Genomic DNA, 25,807 nt, shown 5'->3' on the forward strand with positions numbered 1-25,807 from the left:
TACCACTGAGCCACAGCCCCTCCCCATATAACATCAAGGTCAGTACTGTCTACTTGGACTGGCAGCTGCCCTCCAGGGTCTCAGGCAGAGGTCTTTCACATCACCTACTGCCTGATCCTTTTAACTGGAGACGCTGAGGATTGAACCTGGGAACTTTTGATGCAATCCTCAGCGCCTCCTGTTCTCCCTCTCAGACAGGCAGTACAAGCCACTGCCCACCCTCCCTCCCTGCCAAGGATGCAGAAGACGCTTAATACCAGCTAAGCGTGCCACCCCCCCCCCCAAAAAAATCCCAGGTTGCAGCTTATCATTACTGATCAAGACCTTGGCTTCTTCAGCCACTCTCTTCTCCTCATCAACCTCCTCGGCCTTGGAAACAGTGTCTTCTCCTTGATGCTTCCTCCTCTTCTGTTTAGGTGCCATGAAGCCTTGCAAGAACTTCTTGATGACGCTGGCCTGGAGGTCGACCACACACTCCCCAAAATCCTTCAGGCTGTCCAATGAGCAAACCTGATTAAAAAAAAGCATAAATGCATTTTTTCCAGTTTCCGCCATGCGGAAGGATTCACAATGCTCAACAGGCCCTACACAAACAGCTCCATTTCATTTTGCAACTGGTAGAAAGGGACGCTGCCTACTTCTTTGGGAAGGTAAGGGCTATGGTCGTCCACACATCACGCCCTGAATTATTAAAGACGAGGGCTACATAAATCCAAGCTCTCCATTGGCTCAGTAAGCACCTACTGAGGCTCATCAGGGTTTCTGCTGTTAATGCTCTCTATCCCATGGCCAGCAGCTGTTCCTGCACATCTGCTCCAACTGCCAGAAACTCCCTGGAGCATGCTGCAGCTCTGAGGGGTTTCCCCCCCATTTGCCACCAGAAGCCCCTGGGCCCAGAGCTTTTGTGTCCGCAAGACAGTGTGGCAAGAGCCTTCAGGACTCAACAACTTGATCAGACAGATGTTAGGAGCTCCCGTCTTTAAACACCAGGAATAATGCTAGTAAAAGGAATTGCTGGAAACCAGCGGGGAAGCAGCACACACCAAGGTGTCAGTGGCATTGGGGATCCAAGGCACAGTCCAAGCAACACTTCCCCTGCCCCAACTCCTCAGGGCAATAATTAGTGCAGCTGCTTTCACTTCACAGCTGAAAAGGGTAGAGAACACATGAAGCTGCCTTACAGAGTCAAGCCACTGGTCCACATACTTCAGTACTGTCTGACCAGCAGAGGTTTTATCTATTTACTGCATTTATACCCTGCTTTCCTCCCCAATGGGGACATAAAACAACTTACATCATTAACGCCCTCCTCTATTTTATCCTCACGCCATCGTGGCATAGTGGTTAAGAGTGGTGGACTCTGCTCTGGAGAAGAGCCTGCTGCTGGGTGACCTTAAGCTAGTCACAGTTCTCTCGGAACTCTCTCCACCCAACCTACCTTACAAGGCGTCTGTTGTGGGGAGGGGAAGGAAAGGTGATTGTAAGCCGCTTTGAGATTCCTTACAGTAGAGAAAAAGCAGGGTATAAAAATCAACTCTTCTTCTTCCTCTGTGAGGTAGGTTATGGTGAGCGTGTGGGACTGACCCAAGGTTACTCAGCAAGCTTCCGTGGCAGAGTGGGCATTCGAACCGGGGGTCTCCCAGGTCCTAGTCCAACACACTAACCAATACACCACACTGGCTCTGCCAGAGAAATATCTTTCCCCAATGCCACACCATGCTCCCCCCCTCCAAAGGCATGAATGACCAAGGAGACATATGTGAGTGAATGTTTGCATCATCATCATCCACTGCTTGTGTGTTTTTACCCTGGCTTCGAACTCTGCCTCACTGACGTATCCCAGGCCCCCCTTCTGCAGCCGTGTCGCAACCTCGATGATGTCGCTGCGCAGGAAATTCAGCAATTCCTGGCTGCCGTCGCAGGACTTCAGGCCAAGGTTCTGCTTCCGAGCCAAGTGCATGGAATGCGTGATGTCTTGATACCTGAGAGAGGATGAGACAGACCAAAGATCCTGATTGTTTCTCAATGATGCTCTTGGTTCATGAGACCCAAAGAGCTGCAATTTGCTAGGCAACCTTTCAGAATATGGATCTGAACTCATATTTTTATAGCTGGCAATTATCGAGCCGAAGGGATCATTCCACATTAGAGGAGTGAGTTCAACACTGGACGGCATTAACGGTTGTCCGGACTTTGAAATTCTAGATGTTTTTCCAGTGGTAATATCCAGAAGTATCCAGAACCACTCTGAGCCCAGCTTGCTGGGGAAGAGCAGGTTATAAGTGTGACAAACAAATAAATAAATATTTAAGGTCTTTTTTTTAAAAAAAAATATGTTCATAAGAAGAATGGTTGGGGGGGGGCTGGTAAATTGCAAGGCTGTCAGTAATCTTACCCCATCCACAAACATTTGGTCAAGGTGTCAAATATCAGATCACTTATAAATCATTTTCTCATCCAAAATGTACACTGAAGTAGTATTGGCAAAGCCATACAGACAGAACTAGGAATATAAAGAGCCAGAAAAAAATGGAAAAAATTGGGTGTGGGAGAAAATGACACAAGGTTTTTCCTGTGTTTTGCCAAGGACATTCTTCCAAAATTGATAATTCCTATGTATATGGTGGACATATACATATTTCCAAGAATATCTTGGTTCAAATGTGAATAATTCTGGCAACAATATGCTATAATGTATGAAAATTTATTAGAAAGTTCAATGTTTTCAACATTATAAAAGTAAATCTGATATTCAGATATGATGCTAGTTCTACCTACTGTGACTGTAGGAAATTGTTTCTGTCCAAATAATACTCTTCTCTACTATAAAATTTGGTTTCAAATTTCAGCTTTTGTTTTTTTACTACTTCTCAGATGACAAAGATTGATATCCATGTTATCACAATGTAGTTTAAAGTGCAGCTCTCGCTCTAGTACTGGGCATATTCAGTTTTCACTGCAGAAAACTACGGCATTTATGATTTTAAATTCCATAACTATTTTGGTTAAGGAGCCCCGTGGCGCAGAGTGGTAAGCTGCAGTACTGCAGACCAAGCTCTACTCACGACCTGAGTTCGATCCCAACGGAAGTTGGTTTCAGGTAGCCGGCTCAAGGTTGACTCAGCCTCCCATTCTTCCGAGGTCGGTAAAATGAGTACGCAGCTTGCTGGGGGTAAAGGGAAGATGACTGGGGAAGGCACTGGCAAACCACCCCATAAACAAAGTCTGCCTAGTAAACATCGGGATGTTATGTCACCCCATGGGTCAGTAATGACTCGGTGCTTGCACGGGGCCTTTACCTTTAACTATTTTGGTTAATACAATTTAACGTGCTAAATAATCAATGATGAAAATTACATCGTAGAAGTAAAATAAAATAAGTTTAACAGGGATGTATTGCATACATTTCAATTCCCCCTTCCCAATTTGTGGTTTTTTCCCTGAGAAACAGGGGGAAATGTTTTTTCTCCATGGCTCTAAAATGTCCAGAAATGTTCCCTATCTTGACAAGACACACAAATATGCCTGACCACCTAGAAAAAAGCTCTTCCCACCCCAGCAAAGAGTGTATGCAAGTATCATGTCATTCTAGAAGCCCATCCCTCTTAAATGTTAAGGAAAGCTCAATGTGGGTGCCTCCTACAATGGACTATACAAGAAGCATACAGTATCCCCACCTTTTCTGCAGCCTTTCTTTCAACTGGCTCTCTCTGATACCCTGCAGGTGTAAGCAATCAAGGAGCTCATCTAGTTCTTTCTGGGTGTCGCACAGAAACCTGGGGATGAGATCAATGCCAGTGTCAGAAGTAATAAAAATCCACTCAGAAGCAAGCAGGCATTAGAACCAGGCTACAGGCAGCCATGACAAGTCTTAGCTCTACCAGGTGAGAGCTGGTTTCAAAATCCCACATCATAGACATGTGCAAGCAAAATATTGCAGAACTATCACCTTATGTCTCAGCATGTAGCTCACACCTAGCACTCCCTACAAATTTGCAGTGTGCTCAATTGCTCTTTTGTTTAGGCACACTTAAAAACCATCCAAATTGTTAAGTCTTGGGGGGGGGGCTAGAATTCTAAGTCATTGTTCTAGAGCCAACAGCTAGAGCATGACTTCTTCTGTATCGCGGAACCTTCCCCCTGCTGGTGGAGAGGCATGCGAGCGCTGCAACCTAAAAGTGGAACAGCTCTGATGGAGGGAAAAGAATACAGCTGAAGAGAGACTGACTTATGCGCTTCAGGGGAAAGGTTGCACATTCTACAGAACTCTAGGCATTTTTTAAAAAACCTTACATTTAATCAGAGTACAAGAGGTCAGCTAGATAAAGCAATTCACTCAGAACATGATTAAACGTCTCTAGGAAGTATCAACAGTTCATAGCTTAGCAGTAAATAAATCAAAACAAACCAAGCGAGAGATCAAACAGCCCACATTTTTCTATTAATAGTCACAGGCACGCACACAAAAATTAACACCTCCATAAAGAGTATCTGTGGCACCAGTTTGCCAATTTCATCAGATGAAGGATGAGAGACAGGGGGCATAATGGAAGGGATCAGTAAAGCTCCCAAGACGCTACTGGTGACAGCATCCTGAAAAGGTTATCCCCACTCTAAGCCACCGATGTAACAGTATGGAGTGCAGAGGACGATGGGGGGGAAACACGCAACAGACAACATCAGCAGAACGGGGCATTTGCCATTTCGACAGCTAAGAACTGTTTCTGAAGGCAGGTGGAAGGTGATTCCAAAAGCAAAGAGGGATGGTTCCATTACCATCCCCCCGAAAAAAGGCCAACAAGTAGCATACACCAAAACAAAGCATTTCCCAAACCTAGGTGGCTGTTCTTCAGGCCTGTTTCTAAGCATGTGTGCAAGAGAGCTTTCTAATATTACTCCCAGGAAGAAATTCAAACACCTTCCCCGCTTATATGTTTTTCATACCATGCCCAGACATCAAGGGTTAATGTCTCAAAGACAAGTGCCACCAATTCGAGATCACTGTGGCAAGCATTCTCGCCAACAGGAGCTTACCATAGATTCTGTCCTTGTTTGGGGATGGTGGTCTCAACAGGAACTTCCGGGACATGAAAGGTACCCTGCGGAACATTCAGCACACTACCTTCCACCGGGGACTCCTGCATATCTGTAAACACCAAACACAAAAAGCTAAGAGGCAGCCCCACCCACCGAGCCTCTACTATCCATTTACCATTTCAGAGTCAAGACCTAGCTATAGTGGCCTGGAAAATTCAAGGCAGTCTGTCATTAGCAGGCCTAGGGTCTGCCACAGAGTTTGAGCCCATCTTCCAAAGAAAGAGGAGAGTCAGATGCACTATTTCACGGCAGACGCAGGCCACAGCTTTGGAGCAGAGCCTGACATCATTAGAATCATAGTTGGAAGGGACCACCAGGGTCATCTAGTCCAACCCCCTGAACATATGAAGGAAATTAAAAACTACCTCCGCCCACACACACCCAGTGACCCCTACTCCAGGCCCAGAAGATGGCCAAGGTGCCCTCTCATCATCTGCCTAAGATCATAGAATCAGCATTGCTGACAGATGGCCATCTAGCCTCTGCTTAAAAACCTTGAGGGAAGGAGCGCTTATGACCTCCCGAGGAAGCCTGTTCCACTGAGGAACCGCTCTAATGGTTAGAAAGTTGTTCCTGAGCTGCCACAGAATCAGTAAAGATTTACTCAGAGGAAACTTGTCAAATGCTGAAATATGATCTCCCTATAATGCTAACTTGGATAAGGCAAAACGTAACATGCAGGCTACGGTCAAATGCCATGCACTTTGGAAAGGCAGCAAAAATCCCTAACTTCACAGGACACTGACTCTATCAGACTTCCACAGAACTTATCCCTGGGCAGTTAATTTTGAGTTTAAAGTTCCACTTTATTTTTTGTTGCTAAGAGATGTTATTAACTGGCATTCACAATACAATTTTATTTATTTAGATTCATGCCCCAACCTTTCCAAGCTAACCAGGCTCAGGGTGGCTTACAGTATAAAATCCATAAATATGTAAGTACAATTTTTAAAACTTATAACTTAAAACCATAAACCTAATCCAGCTAATACTATACAGTATAAGATGACGCCCTAACTACACTTCTATATGATATTGGTGGACGAACAGATGGTAACTGTTCAATAAGCATCAATGCTGATTCTCAGCTACTTAACCAAAACGACAAGAAACATGCTCAAACTTACCTTGCTGGTAATCATCATCTTCCTCCTCCTCATCCCCCTCTTCTTCTTCCTCCTCCACAGAGGGAGGAGGTGTGAAACTATAGTCTATACCATCGTGTACCCAACCTTTCTCTATGAATAAACCAGGAACCTCATCAGAGAAGAGCCAGTACCTAGAGAGACCACATATCAGGTATGAGAGAAGCTAAAAGCAATCCCACTCCATCCCCCACCCCAACAAATGCCAGGGTGCCATGATGACAATCCTTGGGGAAAGAGGAAGGTGGCTACCAGTGCGATCCTCAGGAGAGTTTATCCAGTCTAACACCACTGAAATGAATGGGCTTAAGACTGGAGTAACTCTCTTTAGGACTGCACTGTACAGATAGGTCAAGCCACCTTGTTGCTACTCTAGATCAGCGGGAAATCCAATAGCCAAAGCAGTCCTGCAAAAGACAGTGCCCCTCAGGTATAGCCAGATAGCAGGTCCTATCAGCCACAATGCTCACGGCCGCTCCCCCTCTTTTGTACCTGTTGTGGTTACGGTCTGTGCCTATCGGTGTCCTGCGCATGACCAGCTTTGCTTTGGCAATGCCATCCTGAAAGGCCTTCTCGGCTGCGGCTTTATGCTTGCGGATTCTCTCTTCTTCTGCTTCTTTTTCGAGTTTTACTGATGGGGAGGGGAAAAAACCTGTTAGCTGCCCCTTCCTGTAGGTTAAGATCTGAACTCTTGTAGCTTAAAGCTCACAGTTATCTGACAGGCTACCTCGCAGCAGGATTCGCTCTCATTTAAGGCTGATTAATATTTTTGTGGCTAGTTTTTATATTAGTATTTTTATGGTTTTTATTGTGTTTTTATTTTGTGAGCCACCTTAAAAGTTCATACGCTGCCTCTCCAGAGCCCTGCTAGAGGCAGCTTGCAAGATAAAAACAATACAATGAAATCACAAAAAGCAATGCAACACCCACATTAACTTCAGAGGTCAATGCTGACCACATAAGTTCGGGCTGGTTCACACATGCTTGATCCACATGTGTAAAAAAAATGAGCTGTCGCTGGACACAAAAGAAATCCGAGTTTTGTTCAAACTATTATTTTAAATTGAACCTATTCACACATTCACCTGCCAGCCAGCAAGCAATGTACCAACATGTGTGAAGCTGCCTTAGACTGGTTACTTCCTTTATGCACATCTGCACTCCTGTGCAAATCAATACAGAATAGATATTTCCTCACCTTTTCAATGCTTACTCATGGGTAGAGTGGGGATAGGCTATTAGGCCAGGGGTGTCAAACATAAGGCCTGCGGGCTGAATCCAACCCCTTGAGAGCTCTCATCCGGCTCACGAGCAAAGCTGAGGCAGCCACCCACCCCAGTCCCAATCTGGGCTGGCGAGGCATTGCCTGGCCCAACCAAGTGACATTTATGCCATATTTGGCCCTTGTACACACATGAAGCTGCCTTATACTGACTCAGACCCTTGGCCCATCAAAGTCAGTATTGTCCACTCAGACCGGCAGCGGCTCTCCAGGGTCTCAGGCAGGGGTCTTTCACATCACCTACTCGCCTAGTCCCTTTAACTGGAGATGCCGGGGACTGAACCTGGGACCTTCTGCATGCCAAGTAGATGCTCAACCACTGAGCCACAGCCCCTCCCCTCGTAACAAATGAGTTCGACACCCCTGAATTAGGCCATCCTGAAAAATCAAAACAGGTTGACAAGCGATACGACACCACCAACAGTATCCAAACTAGTGACAGTGCAGTGTTCCCTGCCAGAAGGGCTTCTACACTTAAGGGGAACTCCTGGTTATGCAGCTCACAGCTGCCCATTCCTGTGCCAAAGTAGTACTAAGGTTCCTCTCAGAGCAATTGCTGCTGTGACAAATTCTATCCCTCCCCACATTCCTCTAGGGCAGTGGTTCCCAAACATTTTGGGCCACGTCCCCCTTGGTTCCACAAACTCAACCCCAGCGTCCCCTACCCAACAACACAGTTGAAGAGGCCCACCTCTAGTGCCCCCCTGCTGCTCCCTTGCCTCTTAGTGCCCCCCTAGGTAATCCTCCCTCCGGGGTAATACTGCCCACTTTGGGAACCACTGCTCTAGGGCACTGCAGAGCTTGAGAATCTAGGCCTGGCAGTAATGGAGATTGCGCCCCAGCTGGCAACCCTCTTTCTTCTGGGATTTTACTCAGCCCTCTTAACTACCTCTCATCTCAATCTCCTGCTGCTCCTTCTCCTTCTTGGCCTGGATGGCCATCAGCCTCCTGCTCTTGACAGCGCTGATCATGTCCTCGGCTTCCATCTCCACCCGCTGCTCCACCTTGACTGCTTTGTCCACCTCCACTTTCTTCTTCTCCCCCTTGCCCAGGCCGTTCTCCTCCTTGCCGTTCTCCTTATTCTTGGCCACCATCTCTTTCCGCTTCTGCTTTTCTGCCCTCTTCTTGTCGTTCTCCTCTTTCAGTATCGCCAGCCGCTCTTTCCACAGCTCGGCCGACATCTGCTGCTTTGCTTCCACATGATCCTGCACGGAGTAGGTCATCAGAATCCGGTGACACAGCGCCGCCAGGATCTGCAGCTTCTCCTCAGAGGTGAGGTCGAAAAATTCCAAAGTCTCCAGTTTTTCCAAGAATTCATCCTGTACTTCGTTGTCCTCAAAGGCTGCTAGGTCTTTGTTCTCCTCCGCGAGCTCTGACGCAACGCTTTCCTCCTGCACATCTGACTTCCGCAGACAAAGGCGGACCAGCTCGGAAACCGAATGCAAAGTCAGGGGGATCTCTGACAGCTTCATCCCCAACTCACGATAGTCTTCTGCAATCTCATCTTGAAGAAGGGTCTGCAACAGAATGACCAGAATTCTGTTCAAGTACAGAAATCCCCCCCTCTCTGCACAAAGCGCTTCCATGAGAGAGACTGCAGTAATGGGGTACTGAGCGTCCGGCAGCAGGAGCCCCGAATAGCAGCTGAGGAACTCCACAACCATGGCCACATCCCCAAAGAGGGTATTGGGGAGACCTTCTGGAGTATCCACCAGTTTGAAGGTAGGCAGGTTCTTCCCTTTGATATCCTGGTCTTCGTATCGCTTCTGCTTCTCCAGCTTCTCCATCATCTCCTTCTCCCGCCGCTCTTTGGCGCGCTCCTTCAGCTTCTCCTTCAGCTTCTCTCGCTTCTTCTTCATGTACTCCTTCCGCTGTTCCTCGGTCATGGAGGCCCACCTTTTCCTGTGCTCCAGCAGTTCGTAGCGCTTTTGCACGATACCCCGTAGCTCCTCAGGAAGTCGGGCACGATCCTCGCTAGAGAGCAGCCGGGCGGTCTTGGAAATGATGCAGGAAAGGGCACTTTTCTTGTCCTCACGGTCTTTGTTCTCCTTGTAGTAGGCAATGAGGTGGAGCGCTGCAGGTGGGAGGTGCTTTGGGGGTTTATTGGAGGACCTGGGAGTCCCCGCCGAACTCCTCGGTCCTCTTGATACCTTGGGGGTGCCCTTTGTCATGTCCAGCAATGTCATCTGCTTCATTTTCATCTTGGGGTCCTTCTTGGGGGATCTGGACTTCCCTGAAGACTTCTGCCCGTTCAAGAGCTTTTTGTTTCTCTGCTTTGGGTCCAAGGATTTCCCCAGCCGCTTCCTGCTGAAGTTACCAGATGACATCATCTGCATCATCTCCTCTAACTCCTCTTCAGGGGATCTGGGGGGTTTGGAGTTCTTGACTTTCAGCGGGGAGCCCAGGTGAGTCTTCTTCAAGTGCACACTGCACCACAGCAAAGGGTTCAACCCCTGGCCTGGAGATGAACTATCTGGTTTGGGTTTTTTGGAAGGCTTATGATCACCTGACGCAGAGCTCTTCCTCTTAGTTGAAGGATTGAGAGTTAGGTACTGGAATTGAAAAAGAGGAATGAGGTAAACACTTGCATTTTGTGGGAAAAGGAAAAGCAGACGAGAACTTTTTTCAAAATTGGTATTCGTCTTGGGGAAATTAGCAAAACCAATACTTTTGGGAGTTGCTAGAAAACCCTGGAGGTTTTAAGTAGAGGCTAGAGGGCCATCTGTCAACAATGCTGATTCTATTGGGGGGGGGGAGAATGAAATAAATATCAGAGGCCACTTGAAACTGTTTCCACAACACCCCCAAAGCATGGACTGCCTAGCACTTCTTTCAACACTATCTCAAAGGTAAACCCTATACTGTAGTATGATCTCATCCAAATGACAAATACAGCACGCTGGCTATGTAACAAAAATTAATCTTATTTACACAAACTGCATACAATAGTACCAAGTAAATAACAACAAAAATAAAGCTTCTCTAGCTCCAAGATACACAAATTGTACAACTAACACAAATTGTACAACTAACAAAACAAAAGCTAAGTCCAGGAAACCAGGTCTTCCTTAACATACAATTTTCTTTTTAATCCAATTCAGCTGCAAGTCCGTGTTCCAATAGCAGGTAAATAGCAGGTAACAATCACAACTGGATCACCGGTAAGAATCAAGATCAATCAGTCAGAGATTCCGGATATAATTTCATCCGTTTATGCAGCAAGCTTCATCAGTCAATGACTGTCCAATTTATTAGTAAAACTTTAAAGTATCGCCATAGGCATAAACGATCCCCTATGACGATACTTTAAAGTTTTAATAATAAGCAAATTGAACAATCATTGAGTGATGAAGCTTGCTGCGTAAACAGATGAAATTATATCCGGAAACTCCGTCTGACTGATTGATGTTGATTCTTATCGGTGATCCAATTGTGATTGTTACCTTCGATTTACCTTGAATTGGATTGTTTAAGAAAATTGTATGTTAAGGAAGACCTGGATTCCTGAACTTAGTTTTTGTTTTGTTAGTCATACTATTTGTGTATTTTGGAGCTAGATCAGCTGTATTTTTTTTTGTTATTTACTTGGTATTATTGTATACAATTTGTGTAAACAGCACTACTTTCAGGTATTTTCAAGCACATTGCAAGGTGGAGGGGTCTCCAGGCCATTTTCAAGGCATCCTGCCCATAGCTACTTGAATGGATCAGCCCCATCTATGCGGTCCTGTGTTGGTTCATGCAAATCACCCAAACAAAGGGCATTACTTCAAACACAGTCCCCGCTTGCAGCACGGCATGTGCCTAGTTTGCAACCCTGCTTCCTACTATGAAGCTGGCATTTTAAAGACTCTACAGCAGAATCAGAGTTAAGAACTCCACTGCAGAGCCAGTCGACCATTTTTTAAAATGCCAAACCTGTGGGGTTTTCAAGGCAAGAAACATTCAGGGGTGGGTTGCCGTTGCCTGCCTCTGCGGAGCGACCCTGGTATTCCTTGGTGGTCTTCCATCCAAATACTGACCAGGGCCGACCCTGCTCAGCTTCCCAGATCTGACGAGATCAGGCTAGCTTGGGCTACCAAGGTCAGGGCCGAACGTAGCACCATTACTCATGGCCGTGAGTAAACATTTTAAGAAACAGGTTTTTTGACAAATATCCTCATGCGTTTCTACATAGGGAAGCTATGGCAATATTTTGGCCTCACAGCAACAAGGCATGACAATGTGAGCCAGCAGGCAGATCTCAGAAGAAAAGTTGAGGGACATGACAATGGAGCAATATTTCAGCTGCACAGGGGGAATTGCTGGACCTTCCCTGCCTCTGAAGGAATCTCTCCTGCTAGGCTGAAAAGAACTACAGAAAAGTAAAGGACACCTGCAGTGCAACCCATGTGGAGAACATGGAAATCAATAAGTAATTCTGCATAGAGTTTGTACTGCCACAGACTCAAGCAGGCCACCCTGGCCTCTTTAGTGGAGACCAACAGTGTGGAACATCATGAAGGCTCAACATTCAGCCATATGCCAGACACACCACGGGCTTTTAGGGATCTTCAAGGACCGGCTTTTCAGAAAGGTAAAGGTATGAAAAAATCCTGGTGTCAGATCCCACTCAGCAGAGGACCAAGATTCATCACTGCTCCACTCTTACAACCCATACAGTTCTTACCTTATGTGGGTCAAGCAAGAAGTCACTAAACTTGCTGGGAAGGGAGTATTTCTTCACCAATCCATCCTCAACCACCCAGGGGGCATTCTCGCCCATCCCAGCCCGAAGTGCATTATGGCGGATGAAATAACGCAGGATCTCCTTGTTTGGTGGCCGCTCAGTACGAATTAAACTGTCCACTGGCACATTGCTGATGATCTTGGGAGGACAAAGAAAGGAAGTCTTTAGGCACCTGTTCTTGAGCCAGAAGCTCCCAAGCAAGGCAGGGTGCTTTTAGCCAGCCGCTGGCCTTAGGTCTGCTGTTTAAAATAGACACAGTTACTTTTAAGCACTCCTTGGCCCAGGAGCAGCATCACAGGCTTAGGCAGCATTATCATTAACACGAGCTGCTTTGAACACTCCTTGCCAACTCAGTAAGCCTCCTTAATTCTCCACCCAAACTGCACAGGAGACCATCTGAACAACTCCCTCACCTTGTCTTCATTTTGCAGCTTGACATCGTATTTGTGAGGCAAGAACTTTGGAGGGACCCATTTCTTCTCTTCCTTCTTCAGAGATGTAGGCAGTTTCCGCGGAGACCTGCGTGCACGGTCACCTAACCAATAGCAAAAGGAACAGAGTTAGCGATGCAGCACTGCAACGGATCTGGGATTAACAAATGTCTGAGAAGCATTAACAGAAGCACAGATCACCCAGAAATGGACAGAGGCTCACTTTAATACCGGAGGGATCTGCAGTCTTGTCTGTCTACTCAAGAGTTTCCAAAGGGGAGCTTAGGCAAGGACCTCACAATTATTTCAGCAAAAAGAGTTAGTACGGTTTAGCAGCCTGCTCAAGTGCCATTGGTGAGTGAGGTATACGGCTGCTTGCATATTTCAGAAGCATGTTCAATCAATAGACTGCTGTCATTTAGTCAGCAAGAAACAAGAACTGACAGGGACAGACTGGCCAATGAGATGTTCACAGCCACAAACTTACAAGTCCGTCTCAGCAACGACAGTGCCTTCTAAGAGAAATACTCCATTTCCTTGCTCTACTGTAAAAGACTCCCAACACAAGCTCCATATGTTTTGTTCCTGTAACACTGCTGTCTAAGTACAGTGAGGGAAAAAAGTATTTGATCCCCTGCTAAATTTTCCCGTTTGCCCTCTGACGAAGAAATGACCAGTCCATAATTTTAATGGTAGGTTTATTGTAGCTGTGAGAGACAGAATAACAACAGGAAAAACCCCAGAAACCCAGAAGACAAGAGTCAGAGATTGATGTGCATTATAATGAGTGAAATAAATATTTGATCCCCTATCAACCAGCCAGATTTGGGTTAGGGTTCTGCTGTCGACAGAAACAATCAATCCATCAGATTCCAAACTAGCCACCATGACAAAGACCAAAGAGCTGTCCAAGGATGTCAGGGACAAGATTGTAGACCTGCACAAGGCTGGACTGGGCTACAAGACTATTGCCAAGCAGCTTGGTGAGAAGGTGACAACCCTAACCCTAACTGTCAACCTCCCTTGGTCTGGGGCTCCATGCAAGATCTCATCTCGTGGAGTTGCAATGATCATGAGAACGGTGATGAAGCAGCCCAGAACTACACGGGGAGAACTTGTCAATGATCTCAGGGCAGCTGGGACCATAGTCACCATGAAAACAGTTGTTAACACACTATGCAGCTGGGACCATAGTCACCATGAAAACAGTTGGTAACACACTATGCCATGAAGGACTGAGATCTTGCAGAGCCCGCAAGGTCCCCTTGCTCAAGACAGCACATGTACAGGTCCGTGTGCAGTTTGCCAATGCGAATCTGAATGACCCAGAGGAGAACTGGGTGAAAGTGTTGTGGTCAGATGAGACCAAAATTGAGCTCTTTGGCATCAACTCAACTTGCCGTGTTTGGAGGAGGAGGAATGCTGCCTACGACCCCAAGAACACTATCCCCACCGTCAAACATGGAGGGGGACATATTATGCTTTGGGGGTGTTTTTCTGCTAAGGGGACAGGACACCTTCACCGCATCGAAGGGACGATGGACGGGACCATGTATCGTCAAATCTTGGGTGAGCACCTCCTTCCCTCAGCCAGGGCAGTGAAAATGGGTCGAGGATGGGTATTCCAGCATGACAATGACCCAAAGCACACGGCCAAGGCAACAAAGGAGTAGCTCAAGAAGAAGCACATTAAGGTCCTGGAGTGGCCTAGTCAGTCTCCTGACCTTAATCCCATCGAAAATCTGTGGAGGGAGCTGAAGGTTCAAGTAGCTACACATCAGCCTCGAAATCTTACTGACTTGGAGAGGATCTGCAAAGAGGAGTGGGACAAAATACCTCCTGAGATGTGAGCAAACCTGGTGGCCACCTACAAGAAACGTCTGACCTCTGTAATTGCCAACAAGGGTTTTGCCACCAAGTACTAAGTCATCTTTTGCAAAGGGATCAAATACTTATTTCACTCATTATAATGCACATCAATCTCTGACTTTTGTCTTCTGGGTTTCTGGGGTTTTTCCTGTTGTTATTCTGTCTCTCACAGCTACAATAGACCTACCATTAAAATTATGGACTGGTCATTTCTTCGTCAGAGGGCAAACGGGCAAATTCAGCAGGGGATCAAATACTTTTCCCCTTCACTGTACCTGTACATGAAGCTGCAGCAAAAGTACACATAGAAAAGAACCTTTCCCTAGAAAACAGATGGGAAGGAAACGGCTTGCACAGTGTTGTTGCATCCACAACAATGCTTCGCACCTTGTGGGTACAGTGTGTGTGGACCAGTCTACTACTGGAGCAATAAGATGACTGGCAACACCCTGGATCAACACATACAGTTTCAGAGTCTGCTTCTTTTTAAAGGAAGACCTAACAAGTATTCATTAGATCAGGCTGTGACTTGCTACTCACTCAGACTCTCTCTCCTGTTCTCCTCTTCCTTCAAGGCCAGCTCCTTTTGGTTGTCCTGGACTACCTGGCTGGAATTCTCTTTGTCACTGGAGGGTGAATCGCAAGCTCCATTGGCTTTCTTCTCAGCAGCTTCCTCTTCTGTCGCTTTTTCCAGAGGATGTATTTTCAGCACCTTCACCCGCAGAACCTTCTCCTTCCCGACCTGAATGGAAAAGGTGAGCAAATTGGAACTAGAAAGAGAAGTCAAGGCAGAGGACCTACTCCCAACTAGGCACACAACTGGGCTCATTTGCTCATCCTTTGCCCACCAAAGCATAAAGCATCCCCCCTTCTCTTTTCCCAACCCAGGGGTTTTTGAGCCTAATAATTACTAAAATGTCTCTGCAATCCAATTTTATTTGCTCCCCTTCACCTTGCTAAGAGCAACTTATATGCTACCTGTAGCTCTGTAAACCATAAATGTTTGCTCAGGTTTTCAACTTAAGGCCTTACCTCAAAGTCACACTCTTCTCCTACAGCAAACTTGGTCATGATTTCCAGCCAGGAAGTGTCTACCAACTTTTCTAAGGAGATTGTGTTATGGTGGACCATTTCCAAGACAAGTTTCTCGTACCAAACTGGGAATTCCTCCTTCAAGCTGGCAGATATAAGATTACAAGAATGAGCAGAGAGCACGATCAATTAAAACAGCACGCTGACAGGTTTACCTATGAACAATGGTATTTGTTCAAAAGAAGAAGCGACTCTCAAAGCCTCTCAACCAATGATAATACCAATTATTACATGACAACTATGTGGGAAGTTCCTTGGGTCTAGATAAAGAAATTTTACCAGTCAAATTGCTGACAGTTCTTGTTTTATAAAGAAGGAACCCTTAAAATACTTTCCTGTGTAAACTACAAAACTTGAGTAGTAAGATTTACACTTACTCTCTCACGTGACAAGTGCAAATCTGCAGCCTTGTTCTCATGAACAGCAATCACGTTTACTACATATGCATAGAGGTCTGCAATCTTTTACCCTCACCCTAGGACTTCCTTTGCAGCTTATAACTGCACAGACTGTGATTTCAACAAGGCAGAAATTGGACTGAACTTCTCTGTATCATGCAATTTTCTCCTCGGAGGGGATTGTGAGCCCCAACCCCACAAAAATGACCTTGGCTTAACAAATCAGCACCTTAAACAGAAAGCTACGTATAGGAATCCTTCCTCATGGGAGAACATGCCACCACACCAGCCCCAAACTCACAGTCTGATGGAAACAGGTTTACCAAACATGCACCAACAATTAAAAAACGGACATGTTCAGTTGTCCTATTGGGAAACTCTAACAATCTTCAAAGGGATAAACACACATCCTTGGATATTCTTGTCCCAGGCAGCTGAAAGGGGTTCTAATTTCTTCTGGAGACTTACCCCTGACTCTTCCTGATTTTTCACAGCAGAGTGCTCCTGGCCACACATGCCACCACCCCTGCATGGAGGACTTATGCGCCACTCCCCAAAAACAGATGCCTTGGACTCCGCTACTTACAGCTCTGCAACTTCCTGCTCCTCCTCCCAGGCTTCTTTGTGTGTCAGCTGACTGCTTCCTGTGCTTTTGCAGGTCCATATTCGTTGGCTGTATTTCTCTAGCCGTGCTTCATATTCTCTGAAGAAGTAACAGCTCGGGAAAACAAGGTACATGAACTGGAGACCAAAATCAAAGATTCCCCCCCCCCACACACACACGAAAATAAAAACCCATTACTAATCATCAAGTGCAACACTGAAATCCAGATGTACAGAAATGCAGATGCTATAAACACTTCATGAACACAATTTTAACATGCACACGCATGACATCAAATTCAGATTCAAGAAAGAGTCACTGAAACGGCAAGTGCAAGAGTACACAGAAGCTTTGTGCTTGGGATAATTTTTAATCTATTGGAAACTTCAGTGAACAGCAACTTAAATCCCAGTTAAATTGCTTCAAGGGGTATATGCTGCTCTTGATACCATTGCGTGTGTAGCAGATACAACAGGATCACTCCTAATCTACACTTGCCAAATGTCTTCTCTAAACAGACATCTTCAAGATGAGCTGCTGCAAAAAAGTGGCGCTCAAAGCAAAGCACAATTAAACTGCACATTATGCATGCTCACTCAGTGTGGCTGAGAAGGTGAAAGATTCTGTGGCAACTTAAAGACCAACTCTTTTCTTGCAGCAGAAGCTTTCATGGGCCACTTATCTAATTTCTGATATGATGTATAAAACTAGACATTTTTGTGAGCAAGGAGAAGATGGAGGACAGCAAAAGGGAAAAGCATGGATAACAGCAAATCCACTTATAGCCATGAACCACAGAAAATAGCCTACAATGATGCTCTAAATTATAGAGCCACTGGGCAAAAGCAAGTTGTACTCAGGCAAACCCGCACAGTAGTTCAAAGACAACAGCAACTCAGCAGGATATATTAAAGGTGACTTCACTGACGAAGGGTCACACTTGCTTCATAGCTGGGTGAAGAGGCCCCAGAATCTGCATTTTCTAAGCCACAGCCATTATCGTCAAAGAACCCACAATTGCTTCATTGTGCACAAGCACTTGTTCTGTTTTCAAGTGGGGAAAACGTGGCAGTGAAGACTAAAAGAAAGTCAGCACTGAACACCAGCCAGTGATACCACCTCTATGCGTGTGATAAACACACACCACACTGAATGACTTTCATAGGAGTGACAGCTGTTTTGTGCCACATGAGTAGTTTCCCTATATGGCAACAGAAAGCCTACCATTACCACACACATAAGGCAGATCAAAGTAAGATGTCCTAACCAAACATTTGGGCTCCACTGGAAGTCTCATCATTTACTATTTGGGTATAGGGAGTGAGTAACTTGAGGCAGGTCTCTCCGTATGACCTGTTTTGAAAATTTTATTCCACTATTGTATTTTTCTACAATGTTTTCATTTTACCTGATACATTTTGGGGAAATTTAGGATAAAACTGTTTCTAAACAAATACATTTTGAATAAACCAGCAAATTCTAGAAGCGGTGAGGGCAAACTGAAAGCCAGAAGTTTCAGCAGTTTTACCCAAAAGCCAAACCCTCCAAGCCTGCCTCTAAACAGCAGCTCCTGGACAAGGAACACAGAACATGTGTCCCTCAGACTCAGTGATTACGCATCGTCTTTCCCACAGAGACCCACCACAATCCAAGCCTCTTTCAGAAGGGCTGTTGACACCCTTATTTGAACTGGCCACTAGCGGCCAAGGTTAAGCCTTTAATTGAGCATTCCGAGAATGACGAATGACAGACGTAAGGAGCCCGCAATAAGGTGGGAGGGCAAGGACCTGGGAACCCCCACTGTTACTTCAGTTGGTTCTGAAACACCGTGCCCATCTCCCACATCAGCTCCCTGAAACTGAACTGAATCCAAGGCCGTGTGCTTAATTTTACAGCCTTACAGACAGCTGTTTTGTTCCGGCAAATCATACAAGAGGAAGAACCTACAAAAAGCACAGAAGTCCTCCCCCCAGTAATTTCACTGAACTTCTCCTCTAAGTTTCAAAGGTTTCCTCAAGAATTGCTCTCACATTATCCAAATCTCTCTCTGTAGGCCTGAAGCCTATAAACTCCCTCCCCGCACTGTAGTATACACATATGCCTTTCTGTATGTATTTGTGATCAACGTAAGAACATGCAGCTCTACATTCTTAAGCCATTCACTGAGCACACATACGTCCTGTTGGACTTCTACTTTCTACAGTTACACAGTACTTCAGACATAGCACGTAAATGCATATTCTCCTCCACAGCATCTACTGCAGCCATTTTCAGAGTCTGAGCCCATGAATGCATGTGTGCCTTCACAGCCCTTCAACAAAGAGCTCGAGAACTGCCTACCACAAACTCACAAAGAGGTTTCCCGGCTAATCACATACCTTCTTTTACTTCACTGGCATGTCTATGACTTCATTCTGTAGTTATGTAGTACTGCAAAAATCCCAAGGAACATTCAGAACAGTGGACCTGGTCAGTGTCTACTAGACTCTTTAAAGCTTCCCTTTATGCAAAATGACATCACAGTGAACACGCTCTCCACCTAGCAGATGATCAACTTATCCATCAGCTAACAGATATCAAGCATTACTTATTAAAGATCACTATTAAGATATTAAGATTTATTAAGATATTTTAGCTTTCCTGACACAAACGTACAGAGAAAGGGGGTTCCCTGCCCTTTGAAAAGACCCTTCTCTTGCACCTGTCACGCCTCCCCAAACTGGTCACTGAGGAATAGCCAAGGATGACCCGACAGATGAGGGCTGGGGAGGGGGGAAGAGAGGGTTGAGTCATGGGAAAGGGGCACTGTTGGATACAAGACAAAGAAGGGAGAATGAAGGAGAGAACACAAAGCTTTTTCCTTCTGCACATACTAAATTAAATAGCTAGGTCTATATCGATCTAGTTCATTTTGCTTTTAAAGGTGCCCAAGCATGAGACAGGGCAGGCTAAGGACTTTACATAGCTATGGTTTATGTGTAAAAAATAAATGGTTATACGCAGAGGTAAATAATACACTGAAAAGATGGCAGATCTGGATATGGTTGATTCTTGAACTCCCTAATCAATACTGGATAAAAATCTCTTCAGTCTAACTTACGTCACAAAATATACTGAGTAACACCATCAGAACTGCAACAAATCTGCATACTGACTACAGAACTTGTTAATATAGCAGTAAAAATACTTGCTCTTTAGCAGCTAAGAAAATTCGAGCTAAAGCTGTTTTTAATCAGGGAACTTAACATATTTAAATACTAGTTTCTTGTGGGTCAGACTGTTTAAAAGTTATTTTAATGTTATGCATGGTGGATTGTGATGGCCTCTGGCCACAGACAATAAACTTTATCACTATCAAATACTTGCTATTACAGCAATTATTTCCTAAATCACAGCTTTCCTTGAACAGCACATTAATAATAAAAGTGGGGGTTCAGATGGATATTTCATTTCATTTCAAATCTCAACTGAAACATCACAACTCATTGAGGGAGTAGGGCTTTCTCATTCTGTTCCCAGCCATGCAAAGGGTCTTGGGTAAATGTCTGCTAAATACACTATGGGAATTAGTTTGTGTCCTTGGTTAAAGCATCAAGAGTGGCTGTTAACCATAATAAATAAAGCAACAGTGGCTAAGTGTTTCCGGGACTACATCTCAACAAAAAATAAGTAGAAAAAGAAAACAGAAAGATTCACCAATGGTTGAAGAGCTACATGTGGTACGCAATAACAAATCTGCCACCATCCCAATATCCATTCAAGCACACCAGTGGCTGAAAAACAGAAGAACAAAGTTTCTAGTACTAATTAAAAATGTTTAATCAGATCATCTAATCCAGCGTTCTGGAGAGCCAGATTCTTCCAAGAAGCTCACAAGGGTGATGATGTCATCCTGTTGCTTGTCTCCAGGATCTCAGACTCAGAGGTGGATTGCCACTGAACATGGAAACCACATTTAGGCATCCTGACTAATAGCAGTTAAGAAACTGACTCCCCCCCCCCGAATCTGTTCTAATCCCTTTTTAAAGGCACCACCACATCTTATAAGGCAAATTTATTTCATTTAAACTGTGGACAGAATTCAATACTGCAAGCAATGGCAAAGGTCACTATCAGGTCCCCTAAGATGTACCTCCTGAATATTCTCCCACTCAATTTTACACGGCAACCAAGTTTTAGCACTGTAGTGAGAAATTTCTCTGGGGAACCTCACAGAAAGAGCATGAAGCCATCCGCAAGGCCATAAGAACTGCCTTACTGATTTAGGCCAAGGACTGTTCTCCAACAGTGGCCAGATGGATAAATGATATAAACGCTGTTTTAAAAAGCAACTGATGCTTAAATACTACTCCTTCTCTAACCAACCCCCGTTTGTCTCAAGAGCTGGTGCATCTACCGCCTCTAGCTCTCCCCCATTTCCCACTCTGTCTTTTAGACCTCCTGCTTTCTCCACCCACACTGCCTTCTTCCAGAGAGTTCCTCTACTGCTCCTGGAGCCATGCCCCCAAGCAAGGTCTCACTCCAGCCTCCTTTGGTTGTGTGCCAGGAGCACCCCCTCAGGAGCAGCAGGTGATGTCTCCCCCAGCTGGAAAGCTGGACACCAGCAGCCAGTCACACACTCAGCCTTGCCAGCCACTCATTCATGAGCCCAGGCATGTCAGCAGCTCTCTGTTGGTTTTCCTTGGCTGCTGACGTGCTTCCTCCTCTACTGGCAGGTCCTAAGGTCTATTATTCAAAGGCAGAACACATCTGAATTGGGGGAGGGGTTCTATTAAGATTATAACAGCAGTGCGTCTTGATATTCTCAAGAGGGTCCATCTAGGACACTAAGATCGTCCGACAAGAATTTGCTGATAATCCCTGGCCCTAAGAGCATGTGCCTGTCCTTGGCCCTGGCAGAAAGCTCTGCCTGGTAACATCAGGGCCCTGGGGGACTTGAAAGCATTCCGCTGGGCCTGTAAGACGGAGACAGCCGCCTATATCATCTTTACTGGCCTCCCCCCCTTGAATGGGAATAATGTAGATTGAAGTGCTACCACCTGTATGGCACCTACAGTATATTTGGGATTCAGTGTGCCACCATGTTGGGGTTTTAGAGTTTTTATTGTTTGGTCTTAATTACTACATATATTGAATGTTTTTGTGCTTTTAAATGATGTTACTCGCCCTGAGCCAGCTCATTGGAGAGGGCGGGTTATAAGTCTGAAAAATAAATAAATAAATAAAATAGGCCAGTGTCCTGCTCACAACAGTAGCCATGCAAGTGCCCCAATGTTGTTTGTGTCAAGCTTCTGACTCGGAGGCCGACTGAATCTAGACACAGATAATGCCATTTACTTATTGTAAATTAATGTGCCTTCTCCATACATGTATCTAATCCCCTTTTAATAAGAATCTCAGAGCAGCCACCTTGGATCTAGCCCAACATCCTATTTCCTACAACAGCTAGTCAGATGCTTTCAGGAAAGCAAGGTGACCGCTGAGCGGCAGCCACTGCTCCTCAAATGCACCCTGTCTCAGGTACTTAGAGCTGGAATTTTGGTTTTCTGTTTTATTGCCTCTTGCTCAAAGAAGCTGGGTCATTTGAAACAGCTCTTCATTTAACACCCAAGATAGGCTGCACTAGGACCTGAAGAGTATTAGTTTCCCAATGGTTTTTATTTTATAATACCCAGCCTGGAAAATAGTTCTGGGAAACTCAAAAAGTTTGCACACTGTTGTGTCATTGGTTGGTCCTGATCAAAGGTATTATGTGGATTGTGTTCTGGTTTTTGGGATTTTACTTAGGGGCCAACATAGCTGACAATTTCATCCTGTCTCTGACACATACATGTGAGATGCCATCACCACCACTGGATAAGCAGCATGGTGACTAAGAGACTTGCTTCAAATCAGGAAGTCCTGGGTTGAAATCCACTCACCAGGTGCCCTTCCGCAAACTACGCTCTCTCTCAGTATTAGTTCATCTGCCATAGCCTTTATATTTCTGTCCCACCCTTTTTCTAAAGAGCCTAGGGCAAAGTATGTACATAATTCTTCCCTCCTCCATTTTACCATCACAGCAACCCTGAGAGGTAGGCTACGCTGAAAGAATATGGCTGGCCCCAGGTTACCCAATTACTGTTCAACCATCACAAGGCATTGGCTCTTACATAACATGATGTTGGCCTATCTTACAGGCTTCTTTTTGAGAATTACTGCATTTATTAAGGGATTTGTATCCCACTCTTCCTATATTCCCAGTGGTTATGTGCAAGAACTGCTTTGAACCATGAAAGAAATAGATGCCCTAATAATTACTACAATGTACTGGCATGGAAGAGTGGCTAAAAAGAAGGAACTGTGATTTGGGGAGATCCTGGTTCCAGTTTCATCTCTGCAAAAGTTCCTAGGCTGCTTTTAGCACACTGCTCAGCTTCAGTCCCATCTGCCATAATACAGGCCTACTTTATGGGAATTTGTAAGGATTACAATAAATGCACACGCCAGCACCTTGAACACTAAAGAGCAGCATAACATTTTTAAGAATGTGATGTGGAGTAGCGCTTAGGATGCTGAACTAAGATCGGAGAGACCTAGGTTCAAGCTCCCACTTGGCCATGAAACTCACAGGGTGACTCAGTCATTCTTGCCAAATCAAGCCTACTTCACAGGGCTGTTATACAAAAAAGACAAAGGAAAGGAGAACAAGTTACGCAACCCAGTGAAAACACAGGGAGGAAGAAGAGTTGGTTTTTATAAGCTGAATTCTCTACCACTTAAGGAAGAATCAAACCAGCTTACAATCACCTTCCCTTCCCCTCCCCACAACAGACACCGTGAGGTAGGTGGGGCTGAGAGAGTGTGACTAGCCCAAGGTCACTCAGCTGGCTTTGTGCATAGGAGTAGGGAAACATATCCAGTTCACCAGATTAGCCTCCGCCGCTCATGTGGAGTGGGGAATCAAACCCAGTTCTCCAGATAAGAGTCCATTGTTCCAAACCACTACACCACACTGTGAAATGAGACAGGGGAACACAAATACTTGAATAAACAGGCACAATATTATTATTAGCATCGTAACTGTGCGATTGAAGAGGCCCCTACAGTTAAAACCTGCCACAAAACCACTAGCTGGGCGGAGGCAAGCTGCTTTGCTCCCCCCCATCCTCAGGCAATGCCCATGATGCCACACAGCACGATAACAACTGGGACCACTTTACGCGGCTACAATTTTTGTGAACGTAAGAAAAGCCATGCTGGATCAGACCAAGGCCCATCAAGTCCAGCAGTCTGTTCACACTGTGGCCGACTTGGTGCCTCTAGGAAGCCACAAACAAGACAACAGCAGCATTGTCCTGCCTGTGCTCCACACTTAATATAATAGGCATGCTCCTCTTTTCCTGGAGAGAATAGGCATGCATCATGACTAGTATCCATTTTGATTAGTAGCCATGGATAGCCCCATCCTCAATAACAGCATAAGAAAGGCCATGCTGGATCAGACCTAGGCCCATCAAGTCCGGCAGTCTGTTCGCACATTGGCCAACCATGTGCCTTTAGGAAACCCACAAGCAAGACCACTGCAGCTGCGTTATCTTGCCTGTGTTCCACGGCACCTAATATAATGGGCATGCTCCTCTGATCCTGGAGAGAATAGGTACGCATCGTGACTGGTTTTCATTTTGGCTAGCAGTCATGGATAGCCTTATCCTCCATGAACATGTCCACTCCCCTCTCAAAGCTGTCCAAGCTGGCAGCCGTAAGAAAAGCAGCCCTGCTGGATCAGGCCAAGGTCCCATGAAGTCCAGCAGTCTGTTAACACAGCGGCCAACCAGGTGCCTCTAGGAAGCCTACAAACAAGATGACAGCAGCAGCATTGTCCTACCTGTGTTCTACAGCACCTAATATAATGGGCACGCTCCTCTGAGACTGGAGAGAACATAAGATCATAAGAAAAGTCATGCAGGATCAGGCCAAGGCCCATGAAGTCCAGCAGCCTGTTCACACAGTGGCCAACCAGGTGCCTCTAGGAAGCCCACAAACAAGACGACTGCAGCAGCATTGTTCAGCCTGTGTTCCAAAGCACCTAATATAATAGGCACTCTCATCTAATACTGTAGAGAATAGGTATGATTCTTCCTTAAGTGGCAGAAAAAGTCGGCTTCTAAAAACCTCCTCCTCCTGAAAAGCCTTGCTGGATCACACCAAGGTCCTGCAAGTCCAGCAGTCTGTTCACCCAGGGGCCAACCAGGTGCTTCTAGGAAGTCCACAAGCAAGACGACTGCAGCAGCCCCATCCTGCCTGTGTTCCACAGCACCTAATATAATGGGCATGCTCATCGGATACTGTAGAGAATCGGAAGGAACAGAAGAACATAAGAAAGGCCCTGCCGGATCAGGCCAAGGCCCATGAAGTCCAGCAGTCTGTTCAAACAGGGGCCAACCAGGCGCCTCTAGGGAAGGAGAACTTAATTGGCCTCCTGCCCAGCAAAGTTTAGGAGGAGAAGGGTGCCCCGGAGCCTTCCCCACCGCCACGGATCCGGCGTGTGCAAATCCGGGGCTAATCAGCCCCCCCCCCGCCAGACGAACGGCAACAAAGCCCCCCCTCCTCCCCGATCGTTAAGAATTGAAAGCGCGACGGGGGGGGAAAAAAGAGGCCTGGCGAATGTCATCCGCGGCCCAGGAGCGGCGAAAGAAACCCGGGGAGGAGGCGAAGAACAAAGAGAGGGGGAGAGGGGGAGGGGCCGGCCGGGCTCCGCTTGCCTCCCCCCTTCCTCCTCCATATCCCAGATCTTCCCCCGATCGGGATGGGGGATGGGGGAGGAGGCGACCCGGATGAAAGGCCCCTCCCCTCCCCCACTCGGCTCTGAGGTAAACAAGAGGCGAACGGCGGGGAAAGTGGGGGAGGGGAAGGAGATTCCCCTCCTCCCCCCCCCTCAGCCACTCACGCCTTTCCTTCCCTCCCGCTCCCCAAATCCGGCTCCGGCCTTAGGATACTCGCTGGTGCGGAAGACCTCCTGCGTGTGGGGGATGACGAAGCGCGGCTCCGGCTGCCTCTCCTCCTCGGTCGTCGTGGTTGCCGCCGCCGCCGCCTCCTGTCCCTCGGCCTTCTCTCCCCCCGCCGGCGGCGGCGGCGGCTTGGCCAACGGGAAGGGCTTTCGGCCCAGCAGAGGCGCCAT

The 25,807-nt window shown here is 46.2% G+C and overlaps 1 protein-coding gene across 1 annotated transcript in view; it reads right to left on the reverse strand.

Moving 5' to 3' along the window:
• BAZ1B (bromodomain adjacent to zinc finger domain 1B) overlaps window positions 1–25,807 on the reverse strand; it is a 37,871-nt gene extending 12,064 nt beyond the window's left edge. The window contains exons 1-13 of the mRNA XM_056865070.1: window positions 25,626–25,807; window positions 16,630–16,746; window positions 15,586–15,730; window positions 15,094–15,295; window positions 12,667–12,788; window positions 12,194–12,391; window positions 8,414–10,076; window positions 6,735–6,873; window positions 6,225–6,376; window positions 5,035–5,146; window positions 3,678–3,776; window positions 1,808–1,982; window positions 325–510 (exon numbers count right to left, since the gene is read on the reverse strand). Coding sequence (XP_056721048.1) covers window positions 325–510; window positions 1,808–1,982; window positions 3,678–3,776; window positions 5,035–5,146; window positions 6,225–6,376; window positions 6,735–6,873; window positions 8,414–10,076; window positions 12,194–12,391; window positions 12,667–12,788; window positions 15,094–15,295; window positions 15,586–15,730; window positions 16,630–16,746; window positions 25,626–25,807 — 3,492 coding nt within the window. The remainder of the gene's footprint in view (window positions 1–324; window positions 511–1,807; window positions 1,983–3,677; window positions 3,777–5,034; window positions 5,147–6,224; window positions 6,377–6,734; window positions 6,874–8,413; window positions 10,077–12,193; window positions 12,392–12,666; window positions 12,789–15,093; window positions 15,296–15,585; window positions 15,731–16,629; window positions 16,747–25,625) is intronic.

The sequence above is a fragment of the Euleptes europaea genome, chromosome 19, assembly GCF_029931775.1.
Source record: "Euleptes europaea isolate rEulEur1 chromosome 19, rEulEur1.hap1, whole genome shotgun sequence".
Taxonomy (NCBI): Eukaryota; Metazoa; Chordata; class Lepidosauria; order Squamata; family Sphaerodactylidae; genus Euleptes; species Euleptes europaea.